Source organism: Seriola aureovittata, chromosome 17, assembly GCF_021018895.1.
Source record: "Seriola aureovittata isolate HTS-2021-v1 ecotype China chromosome 17, ASM2101889v1, whole genome shotgun sequence".
NCBI classification, from domain to species: Eukaryota; Metazoa; Chordata; class Actinopteri; order Carangiformes; family Carangidae; genus Seriola; species Seriola aureovittata.
This window is the reverse complement of record NC_079380.1, coordinates 14,890,835-14,909,887: the sequence shown is the minus strand read 5'-3', so window position 1 is coordinate 14,909,887 and position 19,053 is coordinate 14,890,835. Positions and strand designations below refer to the sequence as shown.

The following is a 19,053-nucleotide window of genomic DNA, read 5'->3' as shown; positions in this document are numbered from 1 at the left end:
ACAACAGTTGTGTTTTAACTTCATCATTTACATATTTATATGCAGTTTAAGTTCAACAATAAACATAGATTTAAAGTTTTGAACAGGTTTTTATTGTTCACTGAGAAATCCATGAGCATATTACAGTCACACTGTCCAGAAATAACATGCGCCATGGCAGCTTCGCTGAACAGAACAAAAAGCACTTCTCAGGTTTTTTATCTTATATTTTTCACTTTCTAGTTTGTTCAACCTCACAACCTTTAAGAGGATCAGCGGATAAGAAAATTGATTGATGGATGGTTTGTGTTGTTCAGTCTTCATTCTTTTAAAACAGTAGCCATCAACAACACCTTGTTTTTGAGCAGTAAAGACATTCTGTTCTTCAGTCTTGCATCTACGTCAGCAACAGCATTAAAAAAAAAAAAGAAGTTCCCTTTTGGAAATCCAGTGGGCTATGTGCTCTCACTGGTGATAAGGATGTTAGGTACACTTCAATATCTTCACAGTTGGGGGCACTGTAGCACCGTTGTCACAGTCTCGAGGTCAATACCATGTTCAGTGTGCCCTCAGGAGGCATCTATCCCGCGCTGGTTACAATGAACAGGCTCAGGATGAACACCAAGCCGGTACCCAGCTGCAGCTGCCTCAGAATCCACGAGAGATTCATGGCAATAGCTGCACAATGGCTAATTTGCATCAGGAAATATCCCATCTGTAGCCTCAAGTGGGATACTACTCTGACATGTAGTCCTGGGACTCCATGGAGGACTGTTGGGATGTGGATTGGATTGAGGAGTGGTGGGATGCAGGTGGATTTTCCAGGCCAGATGTCATCAGGGGCAGATACAGATCATCCATATTGGGCATGACAAACACTTTCTGTTGAGCAGCAATGATTAAAAGTTAGGAAACTGTCCACTGTAATTCACATACTCCTCTGAAATGTAGATTCAAATATTCTGAACAGATTGATTGATGGACTCACCTGGAACTCACACTGCAGTTTTTTCTCGATCCACTCAGTGACATGTGTGAAGGTGACCTCCCTCTCCCCGAGCATGGGACGCACATGAAGGTCTAACCTGGGAGGCACCCGGAAACTGTACCTGAGAGAGAAAAGAGGATTAGTGAAGTAACATGCAGATTAATCAATAACAAATGTTCCGCTTGCATTGAATCTGTGTATGAAACAACAGTACCATATCCTGTCAGTAGGAGGAGGTGGGATGTTGATGGCCAGAGTACCAGAGAGCTCCAGGACCTCTACACTGAGCATCAGAGGCATGTTGGACACCTCAGCTATCTTCTTCCTGATGTACTCATTCTCTGTGGCCTTCTGGAAGTATTTAGACTTTGCTATCTTGTCCACAAATCTCAGGATTTTCCTACTTGTGCTGCCACCAGTGTGCCTGGGGTAAAATAAGGACAACAGTAGAAAATGTATTATAAATACTTGTGTACTGGAAATCCAAAAATGACTGCCACTGTTTTTCTTTTCCCCCCAACTTGCTAATGCAGCAATCCTGGTTCACATGCTTTACATGTCCAATGGTCATGTAAGACACTTTTGCTCCTCATAGATTTGGACAAGACATACAGACTAAATCTGCGCTCCAATACAAACTCATTAGTGATGAGTCAGGTGTTTTTCATCACCTGTCAAAGGCTTAACCCCGCTTCGTATTGTATGGGAATCGCCATATTTACTACAAATTTATGTCCCATAAGATTATTGTCGAGATTCAAGTGGTACGTATGACTGTATTTTCCTCAAACATTTCCTGAAATTCACATTATATCTGATTTGTGTAAAGCAGTGATTCCCAAGGTCTTTCTGCCTTGCTTTCTGTTGCAAGCCCCCCCCCCCCCAAATTCCCTTCCTTAATTGCATGTTTCTTTTCACACATTCCTTCATTTCTGTTGGGAATGAAAAATGCCGGTTCCTTTCTAAAATCTGTCCATCTTGTATTAGGTTTCTGAATTAATCTTCCTGCCTGAATTTTGCTACTCTTCGGTTGCCAGATTTGCTGTTTCGCAGCAGACATTTCAACTTGTCATAGAAGGAAAAGCTCAGGTAGAGATAATAACCTTAATGATGTTGCATTCCAACAATTACTGCTAATCAGTTAGGTGTCAATGCACCTCACTATTACAGTGAAATACAGTTTTGTGACCTATGACCCATGGTATTTAATTTCTGTGATAGAAAACACCAATAAAGTTGTTAATTTACCCGTCAGCTGCTACCACTGTGCTCTTATCTCCTACAGATCCCTGGGGCTCAGATGGAGGGACTTCCTCTTCATCAGACGATCCTGCGCTGGATGACTCCTCATCACTATCAGCCAGTATACACAGCCTGGGCTTACAGCTGTAAAACACACCAGCGGTACTTCTTAATGCAAACTACAAAGTTTAGAAAATGCATTTATCCACAGCATGTTCACCTTCGCCTCCACATATCCCCTTTATCTACTGAGGAATATGAAAGTTTGATGGGCCTCACCCCACTTGCTGGGTCTCTGGAACACTGTGAGCCTCGTCCTCTCCCTCTTTACCCAGCTTACACAGGTTCATCTTAGTCTCCAGGGTCATCTGAAGGCAGCCTGTGTACATCACCTCCATTTCAAGCCACAGGCCTTGGAGATGGAGAGAGGGAGTTAAAGCAGAGAGAAGAAGAACAGCTAACAGCTATCAGGTTGCAGGTAAGGCTGTAGATTTCTTAAGGAAGTTTGGGCTAAACTCTAAAACTTTGTTTTGGAGGCTGAGCCAACATCTTTCTTGATTTGCTCTGGCACAGTGTTGTTGCAGAGGGAACATAAGACCAATAGAGGATAGCTTTGGTGTGTTATTGTTGGTTGAGCTTAGTCAAGGCTAAGAGGATTGCTAATCGCTTCAGCAGGAGACAATGGAAAGCTTTTAAGGCGGTCACGATGAACTCTGTAATGAAATAAATGAGATCACGGCCTGAGCTGACGGCAGGAATGTGACCGAGAGAGAGATCTGGGTAGAGACTGCCGGAGAGACTAAACTTTTTTGACCTTATAAAAGAAAACTCATCAGCAAAGAGCAAAGCCGAGTACGGGAATGTACATACAGAATGATGACACACATACTGTACCTCTGCGGTCCAGTGTAGGTTTGGACGTGTTCAGGACCTGAGGTAGGCAGGTGCCAATGTCCAGATCAGCCAGAGTCAGCTCATTCATGAAGTATGGCAACTGCAATGGGACAAACAGTCTAATTATTTTTTAGACATGCTGCGTTCATGTCAGACATGAAAAACTTTCAAATTAAATCTGGGGAAAACAAATAGAGAGACCCGCAGAGGTAGCTAATTACCTCAAACAAAGGAGCGAGCAATGGAAGCCTGCAGGAAGTGTCTGTGTTTGTGTGAGTGTGAAGGATAAGAGAAGCAAGAGAGAGAGAGAGCGGGACTTAGAGAGAGAGAGAGAGAGAGAGAGAGAGAGAGAGAGAGAGAGAGAGAGAGAGAGAGAGAGAGAGAGAGAGAGAGAGAGAGAGAGAGAGAGAGAGAGAGAGAGAGAGAGAGAGAGAGAGAGAGAGAAAGAGATGGTGTGTGTCAAAGGGGATGAGTAATGGGATGCTGTGGTGCCATCAGCACTCATCCACCTCCTGCCTCAGGAACCAGAGAGAGTGCATTATCAGCACTCTCTCTCTCTCACACACACACAGCATCGATGTAGCTAATGACACGTCTTTTGACCTTGTACACACACTAGTTCTGATGTTCAGCTCAGATCATCGAGTGACACAGTTTGTGCAGCTCTGACCCTCATTGTTGCCAGGTCATTAGTCAGTATGACACTGATGATGCTGCTGAAGTATGAAGATGAATGCAAATGAAAAGTAGAATGAAGAGCATCAGTGAAACCAATCATTGTGTCAACTAAGGGCTTCAGTTCGCAGCTAACCTTGAAAAATAAAATCAACACAATCATCCACCCTCACCTTGATCTTGCTGAGTTTCTTCTGGATCTTGTGCGCCACCTGATCGGTCCAGTACTTCTCCTGGAGAAAGTCCCAGAAGATCCTTCCCACTAGGGAGTTAACCCAGGTGGGCTGGCCCTCTGCAGAACATCCCCCTGCCTCTGAACCTGCACTGGACTCAGCTCCAGCTTGACCTCCAGAGTTGTGCTCTTCATTGTGAATCTGCATGGAATTTCAGAGAGATAAGTCGTTGCGTAGCACATACATTTGCAATTTTCACTTACTCATGCTGATTCTGCATCTACCTCAGACTGTTTCTACGTGGGGTGGAGATTCCAAAAAACCCAGACTGGGATTAGCAGCCGAGTCTGGTACTCTGCAGATGCAACACACTCAGTTCCTATTAATATCCTTCCAGCTACCTGATGCCTGATATTTCTGCACGTTGACATTTGGTCTAGTCAGCAAGGATGTGTTTCGCTGAGCCAGTGTCCTGGAAAAGGCTAATCTGAGCGCAGAGCAGAACAGTAGCTAATATCGACCAGCTCTGATCAATGGGAGTTATGTAGAATATTAGCCCGGCATCCAAAGGGTAAGTATGGCAGAAGCAATGTTGTGATATCTGCTCCCGACAGACAGGGCTTCTTTAATTGGAATCTGATACATCAAGGAGGAGAGCTAAAAGTTTACATCACTTTAAAACCTCCACTGCCCTGATGTCATGTCCAAAAGCTAAATAAAAGTGTTGTTCATTGACCTTCTTGTGGGTTGTGGGGCTTCCCTTTTCACTGTGGCAGGGGCTGGGTGTGGGGTTGCAACTCTCTGAGCCAATCAGTTGAGTCATGTAGATGCTGTAGTCCAACAGCGTTCTTGTTTTCATGGCTCCTGGCAAATCCTGCAGCTCCTCTGTGCCGTCTTTTACTGCATCTCCGCCAGAAAGTAGTGTTTCTGGGTGATAAGTTAAAGACAAATACGAAGTGAGTGGGCTGAACGAGATGGTTAAATATAACCAATCGCCATGCACCATAACATCTTCGTACCTGTGTTCTCCTCTCCGCTCACACTGCTTTTGGCTCCGGCCCTGGAGGCAGACAGGAAGTGCTGGAACCATTCCTCCTTCTCTCTTCCCGTGCGGCCAAACAGGTAGAGGCTGACAGGAAGCTGGTTGTCCAGTAAGGTGTTTCGCTCCGTCCTTTCTTCCTCCTCCTGACCTTCAACCAGACTCTCCTCCCCTACCTCCCCCTCAGCCAGAGTGATGCAGATGGGATACTTCTTGTTCCACACCCTCTTGCGAGCCAGACCAGGAGGCAACAAAGACACCTGGGGTAAAAATAAACAGATTGGTACATTAAAAAAAAGGAGTTAGTCTCTTTTTTTTTATCTCTTTCTCTCTTTCCAAAAGAGATGCTGGCAGGCAGAAATGTGTTGACAGTTAACTACTGCCAAAGCCCTCCCCACATTGATTAGATTGTGTATAAGCTTTATTCTATTACCCTACTGGGAGCCACTGTCGCCAGCCTCAGTGTGTGACTGGCATAGTGGAGGGGTCAAGTTTATTCAGAGTATCATCACTTCAGTCCTAATCCTTCTGGTCTTTCACCTCCGTGTTAGATGACGAAGTGGGTGGTGAGAGATAAGAGTGAAGAGTTCAGGCAAGAGGTCACCTTGCTTCTCTCTCTTATACTCCCCTGTGAGGGACATGCCTGCTCTGCTGGGACCCTGAAATTACACACTGACCTTACAGTTAGCCAGCTGATAAGTGCGTGAACGTAGAAACATGGCATCGCGAGGTGTCTCGTCAAACGCCGCCCACCGAGGGATGTTGGCACGTGGGTGTGCCAGGTGCAGGCGGCTGCCCTCCAGTGTGACATAGACAGAGTGTGTGATGGAGGGGTGGAAAGTCTCAGGGTCGTAGCTGTGCGTCTCATTCATCCAGCCCTGGAGGAAAATGATGAAAGTGGCAACGCAGTCAGTCACAAATCACTTCACATTTCCCTTTCATAACTGAACAGTCTTGACAGCTGTGTTGTGGCTTTATTTATGTGCATTTAACTAATTGTTAATATCAAGCAGAAAATATGTCAACCTAGCAAAGTCTCTACTCAGGCAAATGAAATTCACAGTCAGTGGTGAGAACTGTGACAATACAGCTCAGCAGGAGGGGAAACATGAGCCATGGCAGAATATATCTGTCTCATTTAACACTGTGAAAAAGCTTACAGCCTCATGGTAGAAACTCCTCTATCCTCATGAACTTCACCTTATTTGAACCTGCTAACTCAGCAGAGCTGTCAAGCAGTGCTTTGTGAAGGCTATTATCAATATAACCCTCTCTTTAAATGCTGAACCTGCTGTTCCTAAGGGTATTAAGGCAAAAAAATCTACAGCTATGTTAGCGGCACTGTGAAGCTGCACTTAGCCAGTAGGCAGTGGTGCTTTGAACTAAATGCTAACATGCTAACTTTTAGCAGGTGTAATGTTTACAACTGTCACCATCTTTCTTTGGTGTGTTAGCATGCTAACATTTAGTATTTAGTACATTTTAGTTGTTAGTACATTTAGTAAAAGTATAGCTAAAGTGCTGAGGCGTGAATGTTTGTAGGCTACCTAATTTCACGGCAATCTATCTAATCGGTGTCCTTGAGTGCCAAGAAAGGCGCCTTTAAATAAAATGTATTATTATTATTATTATTATTAATGGAAAAATTTCACCAAAACGGCAATGTCAACCTTATAGCTGTAGTGGAAAAGACAGGGGATCACCAAAGTGAGACAGTAGCATTCATTGTCTGTTTACCATAAATGTATGTACCAAATTTCATGGCATTCCACCTTATAGTTGTTGAGATAATTTAGTCTGGACCACAGTGGTGGATTGGTCAATTCTTACAGCCACTCAGCCAGCATGGCTTAAAGCTCAGAGTGTTGTGTTCATGTGTAGATATATTTAGGTTGCTTTTTTAAGAATTGGGATTTCAAATAAATTTTTGTTTTTTTAAACTAATGAAAAACATAAGCCTGTCCCAGCAAAGATGACACTGAAGTTAATGTTGAGCTTTGACGAAATTAGCATACTGCTGCAGGTATAGCCATCTGTGAGTTCACCTGGCTGAGGGGCTGACAGAGAAAATGTTGGAGAGAGAAAACAAAACACATGTTCACACACACAAAAAGTCAGTCTAAAAAAATCCCTCCTACTGTTTCCAGTCCAGTGGTTTTTCCAAATCAGTGCCTGGCATCTTGCTCTCACATGAGTAAGTGTAGCACAGACAGACAAGTTTGGGTAAAAGAAGGGGACACAGAGTTGCACTGTCAGTTTACTACTACTATATTTTACTAATTTATTACCTCTAGAATTTCTGGATCTGTGAGCTTTCCATCCAGCGGACACATGCTGGACTTGAAACGAGAGCCCTTGTTGCCTCCGGCATTTGAGCGTCGTGGGGCAAACATGAACACGACCACCAGGCCAAGCATAAAGCCACATGCAACCCCCACAGATAGACCTGTCAGGTAGGAGGGGAGGGGCAGCACAAAAAACCCGTAAGCTAGAAGACCCACAGGGAAGAGCCAGTGAATAGGCAGCGATGAGCGTGGGACTATGCCTCGAGACTGGGTGTAAGTTTTGTGATGTGTCCCTCTGGATCCATTCTGGAGCTCCACTACTTGAATCATATCTCCATAAGTGTGAATTTCGTAATTGCTGTCTCTGCTGTGGGCGTGGTGTTCTGGGGAGCCAGGGGATTTCATTAATGAACCCTTTTGGAGTCTTCTCAGAGGAGTGTCAAACACACCTCTGTGCTCACTGTCAGTCCTCCTCCAGCACTTGAACTCTGCATCTTCACCGCTCCCCTCTCTTGCACAGCTCGCTTGGGAGGCTGGTGAGTCTCCAGCACCAGAGGCCCTCCCCTGCTTGGGGCTGCCACAGCTTTCATCCCCCATGATCTTACTCAGCATGCTCAGAGGATCCTGCATGGCCTCTGAGAACTTCCTCCGTGTGTCCTCCAGCTCAGCGATCAGTGAGCTGCCCCGCGGTTCGGTGGGAGACATGCTGCCTGTGGAAGGAGGTGACGCCCAGTCGTCATTCTCATTCAGTCCTCCTGCTTCAGGCCTTGCCTCTAGGATCTTTGGCTGGGTAAGCTGCTTCCATGGATGCAAATGCAGCTTGGAGTCAGACTTGGAGAGATTGACCTCTGGCTCAACCCGACGGGAGATCTCTGTGCTCAGGGACTTGACCAAACTGAGGAGAGGTTTGCTTCTTAGAGAGCTGCCCTCCCTCGGCTCCAGGTCTGTGGAGGAGGATTTGACCAAGTTTGTGGTGACAAGCAGACCTGCTGATGATGCTGACAGATCAGCTAAAGAGCCTGGGGAGGAGGGGGAGTGAGGCAGGAAAGGGGTCTGGGAACGGTGGCCTTGACTCAGGTCCAAATCGATCCCCAAACTGAGGTCAGGTTGACTCTCTCTGGTTTGCGGCTTGTCTCTGGAGAACGCCACGATGGGACCCTCATCATGGCGGTCCAGGCTGAAGATGAGCTTGCTCTCCTCCATGTTGGCCGTCAACCACGAGCTACGGTGAGAATGAAGTCAACCAAAAGGAGTAGCCGACTACCAAAACATGGAGCATGGTGCTAACGCTGGGAGTCTGTAACTGCATGTAGACTTGTAAGATCCTCCTTGGGTAGCTCATCACGTTGGATGCTGGAAATGTGGTGAGAAACAAAGAAAATATATTAAAATTAAAACAGCTTCAACAAATCCTTAGCAATATTACTTATAATAACAATTTATAACATTTAACATTAAACCTCTGTTGGACTTCTTTACCTGCTGCTCTGACTGCTCCTGTTTCATTCCTCTCTGTTCCCTCTTCTCCGTCACTTTTCTAATTTTCTCTCTCCTTTCACCTTGAGACCTTTCTTTTCTAATCTTCTAATCCCTTTCTCTCCTGTGTCCTTTTTACTGTTCCTCCAAGGGCATTTGTGTGTTTCATTCTGTATGCGCTGCCAATTCACATACAGTCTGAGTTTAAGGTAAGGAAGGTGTTGGACGAATGCTTTGTTTCTGGAATAATCTAAGGAGTCATTAGCCCCAGAGAGTCACAGTTAATCCCAAATTAGATGCAATGACCCATTAGCCATCTTCCATTAGGCTGCTCATGCCAGTTTTGGCATTGATCTTTATCTAAGGAGCCGTGTAAGATGCTCAGTAAAACAACTGCTTTCTTTTCTTGTCATTTTAAATATTTGTGCAGTTTTCTTTGCAGCCGAAGACTGTTACTCATTTGCCTCTGCTGCAAAAATTCTCCAAGATGGTTCAGGAATTCAAAACTTCTTTTAGAAGCTCACTCCTCTCAACTCACGGCTACTTGAGGTTTGACTGAAGTGTAATGCAGGAAAAAAAAAATGTATCTATAGTGATGAAAGTGAACACATGCTGCTGTTCCTTGTGTCTAGAACATGATGTGAGGACAAACAAATGCACAAACACTTGAACAAGCACTAGAGATAAATATACTGTAAATGCACCCTCATTTCAATTATATATGCAGGAAATTGTACAATTAGTCCAGTTGTCTTTGTTCAGATAACAAATAGTGGGGCAGATGGTCTGAGCAGTGTCTTTGTGCTGTATCCGAAATCCCATTTGAGAAAACAAGCCGTCATGATATTATCTGGGATGTCTACATCCCTGACTGCCTGAAAGACAACACCCGACAGAAGAGAGGGAAGGCAATCGGGAGACAAGTAATTCCAGCCACTGCACTACCAAAACACTGGAAAGACTTCCTGCATGTTGATGAGAACAAAACCCTTTACATGATGGGGAAAAAAAGTCTACGCAACTCAGGGTGGTGCTCTGCTCTCCTGCCCAGTGTCACTTGACAAATCTCACTCGGCTTTCTCATTAGGAAGCAGACACGCTGTTGCTCCTGCATGTGTCAGATGCATGTGTCCGGAGGGGGGTTGCAAGAAGGTGACTATTCGTACTGCAGACACTGACACTATTGTCCTGGCTGTGGCCATGTTTAGAAACATCGAGCCAGAGGAAATGTGGATTGCTCTTCGTAGAGGCAGCCGTCTCCAAGGCGCTCCGTAAGACATCAACAAAACAATTAGATTTCAATGTTAGAAACACTGCCCTGGAAATAAAAGACACTGAGTTGCTTGCCAAACTTGCACCTGGAGACATGATAACCTCTTGAGGCAAAACATCACTGAAACTGCCTCAGGATGCAAGACAGGCTGTATCAAACGAAAAGCATGAGGGAGAGGCTCAGCTGAATGGCATTGCTTTTGCAGTTTTTAGCCTTTATGTGATCATTGTGTCCCCAGTGTTCGAACGACTTAAAGGCACATTCGCAGGGAGGAGACACACTCTTCTGATAGTTCAGGACAATATCAGAGATGCTCTCGAGAAGGACAGTGACCACAACAGTGATGTCATGCATTCGGTGAGAGGCAGCAGAGTCATCAAGTTTAGTGTGTGTCATATGATCATCTCCTGCAAGCGCTGGCCCACAGTGTGAGTGGAGTCTGCCAATGCTTCCAGCTGGAAGACATTGTCTACCCACCAAAAATCTGCAATGGTCTCTTCACAACAGCTACCGGGGACGATACTGACCGCAATCCAAGTTCTGGAACAGCGAAGGGCTTGTTTCATGGCACTGGTATCCCTTTGATACAGCACCCTACACATGAATGTGCAGGCTCTGACCGTGGCGTGCTTGACACAAATCCACTCTGTCCGCTAGGTCGATCATCCCTCTGCCACAAGGATACACCAATGTGCCGCCAGTTGCTCAAATGTCAAAGAAATTCACAGCCCCTCCAGTGAATGGCCCCCCTGAGACCCCTTGAATTCCAGATGGAAATAAAAACAGTATGAGCTGCTGAGAGCAGTGATGGCAGCCCAGGAGGAGCGGGAAACGAAAGCCCCTCCATGCCATGGTAAATGGCAAATAGACTGCACTTATATTGGCATTTTCTAGTCTTATCGACCACTCAAAGCGCTTTACAACGGAAGCCATTCACACATACATTCACTCAGCGCCATACATAGACTATACACACATTCACAAACCGATGATGCATTTGTTCAGTATCTCTAAGGACACCTATAAGTGAGGACTGGAGGAACTAGGACTTGAACCACCAACCTTCCGATTAGTGCTCTACCTCCTGAGCCACAACCACATGAATATAACTGGGTAAACAAACTTTCTTTTTTTTCTCCAACCACTCCCTCTCGACTGTCCATTATGCCTTTAAAAGCATAACAATTAGACACTCCCTTGGGAAATCAGAGCATTTGAGAGCATATGGATCTATAACACGCTGTTCACAGCTTGTTTACAAGTGACAGCCACTGACATGCATCACGGAAGGCATGCTGCACAGCCCAATTCACAGATAGTCAACAGCTACGGTCCAGACTCAGAGTGGATTAACTCTAATCCTCCATATTAAAGAGGCTTTTACGACAGGAAATTAAGACACTTGGGACATGAATAAAATCTGATGAATGGGCAATCAGTGTGTTTCAATTTCAGATACATTTTCAGATTGACTTGACAGACACACGCAGACATAATGCACTGCCACTTGTAGTCACAAGATGGCTTTATGAGCAATACAAAGCAATACAAATGAGAGAACTGCAGCATAAGTAAACTGACTATTAGAAATGATGATGATGCAGTAAAAACCTCTAGAAAAAGATAGCAAGTGGATCTTGAGTTAGGATTAATGAATCCCTGTTTTAGTAAATTGGCTGTTTGTTTCTTTTTCTTGTTCTCAGAGCAAATGCAAAGGCCCGATTCCTTCACATTAGAACATAAAACAGCCATTTAGTGGCCTCATTTTTACATAAAAGCAGCAACACAAAATGTAACATTTGTATGACAGTTGAGCAGTGACTGACCGTTGTCATGCATATTACAAATTCTAGCCCTGACCTGGATGAACACAATTTTCAAGGCTACAAATAGTCATTTGGTACCATGTTGCTGGCACAATTTAACTGGCTCACCCCTTATCTGCCCACCTCTCTGCCCACTGTTCATGAGAAGAGATATTAATTTTTAGCACCAACCTGCTGGGCTGTTTGTCAAATCTAATTAACCAAAAGCGTCACTCAGCCAGTGCTAAACCTGCTCCAGACAGCCCTAATCAATTTCTACTTCAGAGTCAATTTGGATCAGTTCTTGCTGACACGGAGAGGAAAACCTTCCCTGCTCAGAGGAATAGTCAGCAGGGGTTTGGCAGCTTTCCAGTCAGGACAGTGCATGAATTTCTGCAGAAGTAAGGTAGGAAATAAGAGCAACCACCAGAGGACTGACACGGGATTTCAAGGGGAAAAGTTTGGAACCCTGTAGGTTTTTTTTTTTTGTCCAAGGAAAGTGGAAAGTGAAGCAGATATTGTTATTTTATATTTAGCGATGGAAGAATTTTTAAATATAGTCACACATTTGTAACTGTGATGTCCCATGCCAGGTTCTGTAACAAACACCTTTTCATCATTGGAGTGGGCAGATGGGAGCGTGATAATCACAGAAAAACAGAGCTGCAATCTGGTCCTGTCGAAATATACTTAATATCTGACATTTTCCACAACAGATTGTGATTTACTGAAGGCAAGAAAAGTCATGTATTTTCGTTATTGCTTTGTTTTCTTATTATTTTCTCCTGTTATTATTGATTATTTGTATATCAAATGCCCAAAATACTGAAAAAATGCTCATCACAATTTCTCAGAGCTAAAGATGACTTCAAATCTCTTGTTTTGTTCATCGAACAGTCCAAAACTAAAATATGTTCATTTACAATAATTTAAAACCGAGAAACAATTAATATCAAAATAGTTACAGAATAATTTTCTGTCCATCAACTAATCAATTAATCAACTAAACATTTCAGATGTGACCTTTCAAACAGGACTACAGAAGGTCACTGTGTCAGTAACATGTACTGTGTAAGTAGGAGACTTTTACTATTACATGAAATAGTCGTGTGTGTCGATATGATCCAGGCCATTCAGTATGGAGGAAAATGTTAATGATGTTAAATGGAGAAACTTTTAATGACTGAAGGTATTAGAGGCCTACGTAAACAAAAGGTTAGTAAGCCTCATGACAAACAGGGCAGGTAGATTCAAGAGTCTATTAGTGAGTAGTAGATCACTTAAAGTGGATTAAAATAGAGAGGGAGAAATGATGTGACCATCTGAAAAATCCCATTTTTAATCCTGACGCCAGCATGGGATTGAATCCTGCCAAAAAATCATCATGTCTTTACCGCTCTGTCCTCCTCTTGGCCTTTCTATCCTGGCTTAACAAGGACAATGGGGTAAAAAGGGAACAGAATATTATTTTTTCTTTCTAAGATGTAATTCATTAAAAACCCAAGGGTAGTGCTGTATGAGGTTATGTGAGGACTGTCCACGGCATTGTTTTGTTTTTTAAATGGCATTCCTATCCTCAAACAACCATTTGACCCTGATGAGTGACACATTTGGCTCAGGGCTGTGTGTCTGGGTATCACATGGTCAGTGTTAGTGAAGCTGCACTTGATCCCATTAGGATAATCATTAAGACAATATCTCCTTTGCTAAAAGAGGTTGATTGACTGTTTATGAACAATGGACCGTCAACTTTTTTTCCCCTTCAAGGGGCTAGTGCAGTTTCAAATAGAAGCCAAATGCATCACTACATCGTCAGTCTGCGCTCTTTCTGTCATCACCTGTAGACAATTTCGCAAGTCTTATATTAGAGATTGAAGGCAGCTATTCTACTGGTCGGATCGAGGCACTTTACAATAAACAAGTATTTGCCGCAGTCAGTGAAAAAAAGCACTCACATGAATCTGCCATGTTCGACCGGCTGCTCCTGGGAGATCAGTGCCAGAGGTTGGGAGAGGTCCACAGTCAATGAGGCATCGGTTTGTGCAGAAATGTGCTTCAGGCTGCAGTGATCAGTCTGGATGCTGCAGAGTGCGGTGTGCTGCACTCGGAAATGCGCACCACCCACCGACCGTGGACAACAAATATTCAGCCAACTTTCCTCCGATTGTTTTCTGTCTCCGTCGCGAAATGGCCAAACTCTGAAAAAAAAAGTCTCATTCAAATAAGCAGTTTATCTTTAAGGTGACCGCGTCAGAGATGTTGGCGGCGTTTGGACATCGCCTCTTCCTTCCGCTTCAGGAGGCGTCAACCCAATGCAGAATAATGTGATTATTGGAGTCCTGGCTGCAGGCTGGACCAACCTCTAATCCAGATTAGGTTTGAAGGGCCAACAGTTGACAGAGCAATGACTCCTCTCTGATCCAAACACACTCTGAGCTCAACACCCCCCCCCCCCCCCCCCCCGTCCTCTGACACCGCAGTCCTGTACGCAGACTTATGTAATTGCACGACCTGGAAAATTCACGCCAGTTACTGCTCGAAAGCCTCTTATTTCCAGAATCCTTTTTATTATTTTCATTTTTATTATAACTGAGCAAGTGTCCACGCAGTCATCAGATCAATTTGCAAACAGGATGTTTTCTGCATCCCCATCTAATTGAATTACATTCACCTTCTAATTTTCTCTCAATGGGGCTTCATACTGTGTCTCATCACTAAGGATCCCTAAATATGGGAAATTTTGTCTGATCTTGATAATCCAGTTTGTGTATGGGACTGAGAGGATTAGATGTAGAGTGAGAGAAAGAGAGTAGCCGACACGTAAACACGGTCAGGAAGGTGATAACCTGACTTTCTATGACCTGACATTTGTCTGTAGGATGCACTTTCACAAACATGGAGGATCTAATGGACACTTTTATACACTTGGATTTCCAGTAGCATAAACATGTTGCTGCAAGGATTAATGCCAACAGGTAGAAATTGATGCAGGGTGCTTTCTGCAGTAATTGCGCTTGATATTTGATTGATTATCATTGACACACAACCTGCTCTCAAGGCTGCTGCATTTATAGATTCTTTACAGCCAATAGTAGAAAACTATAGTAAAACTCCAAACATTAACTTACAAGTATGATCCAGTTTTTCCCTGTTAACATATTGTGTCTTCAGACATTGTTAAGATCGTGCTCATCTCAGTATCAAATAAATAATGTTACTGACTGCTGTGAGCATCATGTGTCCTTCAGTCCTGCTCATAAAGAATAACTATGGTGTGTTTGCTGCCACCTGTTGGCAAAACTACAGAGGAAGACTCACTCTTGAAAAGCAGCTGGGAGATGCAATCACTTGCCGTCACCTGAAGGAGCTGGAATTAATTCCTAAGGTTGGAAAGCATCTTCGGAAAGAAAATGATCACTAAGTAAAGTAACTACTGCTGTTAAGTCATTTATTTTCCATGTATCCCCATTATAATACAGAGAGGAGAGACTTTTCACACCGTTTTGCTAAAGAATTATTCATCCTGCGAATGAAACAACACTTATGATCACTAAGATTCTCTTAACTGCTATGTTTTCGGAAAATGGCAAAATCAAATGCGAGGTCTCAGTGGTGCATTTAAGCTGTGTCACCTAAATAAATCTTATCCATATGGGCTTTTCCATACATGTATAAGTTACTCCATGCTCCCTCCTGCATGGGCGTCCTGATGTTCAGTCATCTGTCCCCTTTGGCAAAAGATTTTACCACAAATATCGCAGGAGAAGGGTTTTTCTCCTGAAAAACGTTTCATGTGTTTTTTGAGTTGACCATGGGTATAAAAGAATTTCCCACACGATCCACACTGATACGATCTCTCTCCTGTGTGTGTCAGTCTATGAACTTTGAGGTTCTGGCTCTGAGTGAATGCTCTCCCACAAACATCACAGTGATAGGGTCTCTCCCCCGAATGAGTCCTCATGTGCACAGTCAGATGCTCTTTTCGGACAAAAGATTTCCCACAGTCTTGACATTTAAAGTCTTTAATCCCTGTGTGTATTTTTGAGTGTATATGTAGACAACCAGGGTTGGTAAACGTCTTGCCGCAAACATCACAAACAAGACGCTTGCTGTGAGCACTTTGCAAGTGACTTAGAAGCTCCTTTGTAGACTCGCTTGTCCTGTTATGTGTTTTTAGATGCTTCATGAAGGGACGGATGTACTGGAAACCCTTTCCACACACAGGACAAACACTGCGGTCCTTTGGACTTTTAGCAGAAGAATCTCCATCAGGCAAAGCCGCTTGACCCTTCTGCTTCTTGCTGCCATTCTGTCTTTGCAAACCCTTCACCCCTTTGCTGTGCACCCACTCCTCATCACTGTCACTGTTCTCACTCTGAGCTGCAGAGTCATCTGAAGAAACTGGCGGCAATTCATTAATCATGTGTGTCTCTGGCTGATCTTGTTCAATTTTCACAACTTCAGGAGAAGGAGAAATAACCTCCTGTGTTTCACTGTCATCCCCAAGTTCCTCCTGCTCCTCTTTTATTTTGAAGTCTATCTGAACCAGGCAGTAGGTCCCATCATTGTTTTCTGTATCTGCACATGTATGAGAGGAGCCTGGGACCTCAGATTGTTCTTGTATCAAACGTTGTGGTGAGGTCTCCTGCAGCACTTCCTCTCCAGTCACAGTACCGGTGGTAAGTGGAGATTCTGTAGCTACAAAGGACACGGAAGCAAGTTACTCCATAGCACTTTGGATTAGAAGTTAAACAAATAGTCAATTATTCTGCACTACTTTCGGTCGTTGTTTAAGTCATATAGTTAAGCAATTCAGCAAATTCACTGTTTACAGCTTCTCAGATGTGTACACTGTATGTGCTGGTTTTCTTTGTCTTCTATGATGGTAAACAGAATATCATTGGGTATTGGACTGCTGTTTGGACATAATATGAATGTGAATTTGATAATGTCAAACTTGATTTAAGAAACATTCTTATGGACACTAGTCACTTTTCCCTGATATTTTAAGAATCAAATGATTGTCATTAGCTGCAGCCCAGCTGTACAAATCAATCCCGACTAGGTCAAACCAGATTGAAAATTAGCGTCCACCCTTTAAATAATCTTTTAAACCAGAGGTCATTTGGATATAGAACAGTAAAGGGGGAGTTTTGGATCTGGCCCAGGTTTCTGGAGGCCAGACTATTCAGTCTGACAACAACAGGTGAGAGATTGATTTACAATGCCAAGAAGCCATGTTGTGTCATAATGTCATGTGGTCACCGTGACCTTGAGGTTTGACCTTTGACCACCAAAATCTAATCAGTTCGTCTTTGGGTCCGAGTTAATGTTTGTGCCAAATCTGAAGAAATTCCTTTGAGGCTGTCTTGAGACATCACATTCAACAGGCCAAAAGTGTGTTTCATGAGGTAAGATTGATGTTGACCTTTGACCTGCACCAAAATCTAATCAGTTCATCCTTGAGTCCAAGTGAATGTTTAAAATTTGAAGAAATTCCCTCAAAGCGTTACTGTCTTTGTCTGAAAAACTATCATGAATAGTAGATGATGTGATAAATAAAAAAGTTGGAAGTGATGTCAGATTGTTTTTGCTGCCAAAGCAGAGATTAGAGGAAAGAGGAAGAGAAAATTAGTTAATGCCTGATAAGGTCTATCTGATGGGCATGTTGTATTTTTAATCATGGGAAATATTTGTGGATATTTATTTTTTTTTAAACAAAATAAAACAGAGGTTTAGTTTTTACTTCCTTTTATTATTATTTCCTATTTCTCCTCATGTTGTTCTGGGCGTCAGCTACGGAACAAGAGTGTAAAGCATAGACAGAAAAAAATCTTTGTGCAATTAAAATGCAGCTATAATACTCATTATAATGTTACTTCGTCTGGTAAATTCTCCCGCAGACAGATGGGACGTCTGCAACAGCAAAACGATTTATTATTTGTCACTTTATCGTTAACCTATTTGTTCAACAGGAATCTGATTGGTCAGTAGTTAACCTGAAATTAACCTGCTCTCGGTTACCATGGTGACCCACCCCGGCTACCACATTGATCTAGCCCGTTTAAGAGTTAGCCAGCTTCGTGGTACCACAAGACCTGTGTTAAGCCCACAGAGAGCTGGATCACCCACAAATCCCGCTTCGACGTACAGGCCCCTGGTTTCTCTGTGCTCCGTAACAACACCGAAAACGATAAAACCTAGGAAACTAATATGCATGTCAACGCACTCAACGTCAACCAAGTCCCTTAGAGAAACGGGGGCAAACTTAGGGTAACTTAACGCCTTGTGGTTTCTTTTTATCTTATCAACAAATCACTTCCAAACTTATGACATAAGAGTAAAGCTACCACGACCCCAAAGCTGCTCATGAAGTCCGGTTTCTGACACTCACTGTGGGGCTCATCTCTCGGTCGGTGGACACCGGCTTCGTACAGCGCTAACGTTATGGTCTTCTCCACCTCTCCGAGGATCTCCTCTGCCGCTGCGTACAGCCGCTGGTGAACAAACGACCTCAGCTGAAACATGGTGCTATCCCCAGTGGACAGAAGTGGTGGGTAACAACACTGTATAAAAGATCAGGAAAAGACTACAACAACAATGTTGTGCAGCAGAAGCAATCATTCGTCACGTGACGGCCGCTAGAAAGATCATATATTAAAGAGATGGTTCACTCTGTTTTTTCTTCTCCTACTTTCGACTTCTTCTTCTTCTTTCTTCTTCTTTCTTCTTCTTCTTCTTCTGTGGTGTATGTTGGTAAACCATCCTAGCGCTGCATTACCGCTACCGACTGGACTGGAGTGCGGAGCAGGAATTTATACAGTAAAAAGAGCCCTGGCCCCTGACAGTGAGTGTTATGCTATTTTGCTTTCCTTAGTGACTGAAGAAGGTGATTTGTCTCATTGTATTTCCTACAGTGAAGTAGCACACGCTCAACTGTTTCTGGTTGGCTAGTGTCTGCATTTTATGTAATGAATAGTTGAGTCCTGTATGGCCTACTCGCAGACGGGTGGGGATATTTTCTTCCATTTGTCACTTTTTAAAAAATGGTTAAAAACTGGATGTGTTTCTGGAGTTTTCTGTCCGTATATTAAGCTAAATGTGCTGTATGATTACTGCTTAGTAAAATGTGAACTTGAACTGAGTATTAGTTGTTTGGATGGATTGAAGGATAATATTGGTGTAAATATTTTGGACTTTGGACAGCCAGGAAAAGATAAACAG

At 43.5% G+C, this 19,053-nt stretch overlaps 1 protein-coding gene across 3 annotated transcripts; it reads right to left on the bottom strand.

The window, feature by feature from the left end:
* Positions 1–69: 69 nt before the first annotated feature.
* On the bottom strand, positions 70–18,699 carry LOC130184708 (testis-expressed protein 2-like). 3 transcript variants are annotated; one of them, XM_056400749.1, is made up of 13 exons: positions 18,224–18,699; positions 13,785–14,027; positions 7,279–8,628; positions 5,668–5,868; positions 4,971–5,250; positions 4,688–4,878; positions 3,952–4,152; positions 3,104–3,203; positions 2,489–2,621; positions 2,216–2,353; positions 1,182–1,391; positions 968–1,088; positions 70–861 (listed from the first exon to the last, which is right to left on the bottom strand). In XM_056400749.1, exons 3-13 carry the CDS (start codon positions 8,476–8,478, stop codon positions 715–717), a joined length of 2,922 nt encoding a protein of 973 aa, XP_056256724.1. In that variant the 5' UTR covers positions 8,479–8,628; positions 13,785–14,027; positions 18,224–18,699; the 3' UTR covers positions 70–714. The 3 variants fall into 3 exon arrangements, with proteins under 3 accessions (XP_056256724.1, XP_056256723.1, XP_056256725.1); XM_056400748.1 differs by lacking the exon at positions 18,224–18,699 and having other exon boundaries at positions 13,785–14,259; XM_056400750.1 differs by lacking the exon at positions 18,224–18,699 and having other exon boundaries at positions 7,492–8,628; positions 13,785–14,259.
* Positions 18,700–19,053: the final 354 nt, after the last annotated feature.

What these genes read in the sequence shown, in the direction of transcription:
- LOC130184708 (XM_056400749.1), bottom strand. Translation starts at nt 8,478, where the DNA reads ATGGAGGAGAGCAAGCTCATCTTCAGCCTGGACCGCCATGATGAGGGT. An exon ending in ATCAGCTGGCTAACTGTAAG is followed by an intron (nt 5,251 to 5,667) that starts GTCAGTGTGTAA and finishes TTTTTACCCCAG; the next exon opens with GTGTCTTTGTTGCCTCCTGG. An exon ending in AGAAACTCAGCAAGATCAAG is followed by an intron (nt 3,204 to 3,951) that starts GTGAGGGTGGAT and finishes GTCCCATTGCAG; the next exon opens with TTGCCATACTTCATGAATGA.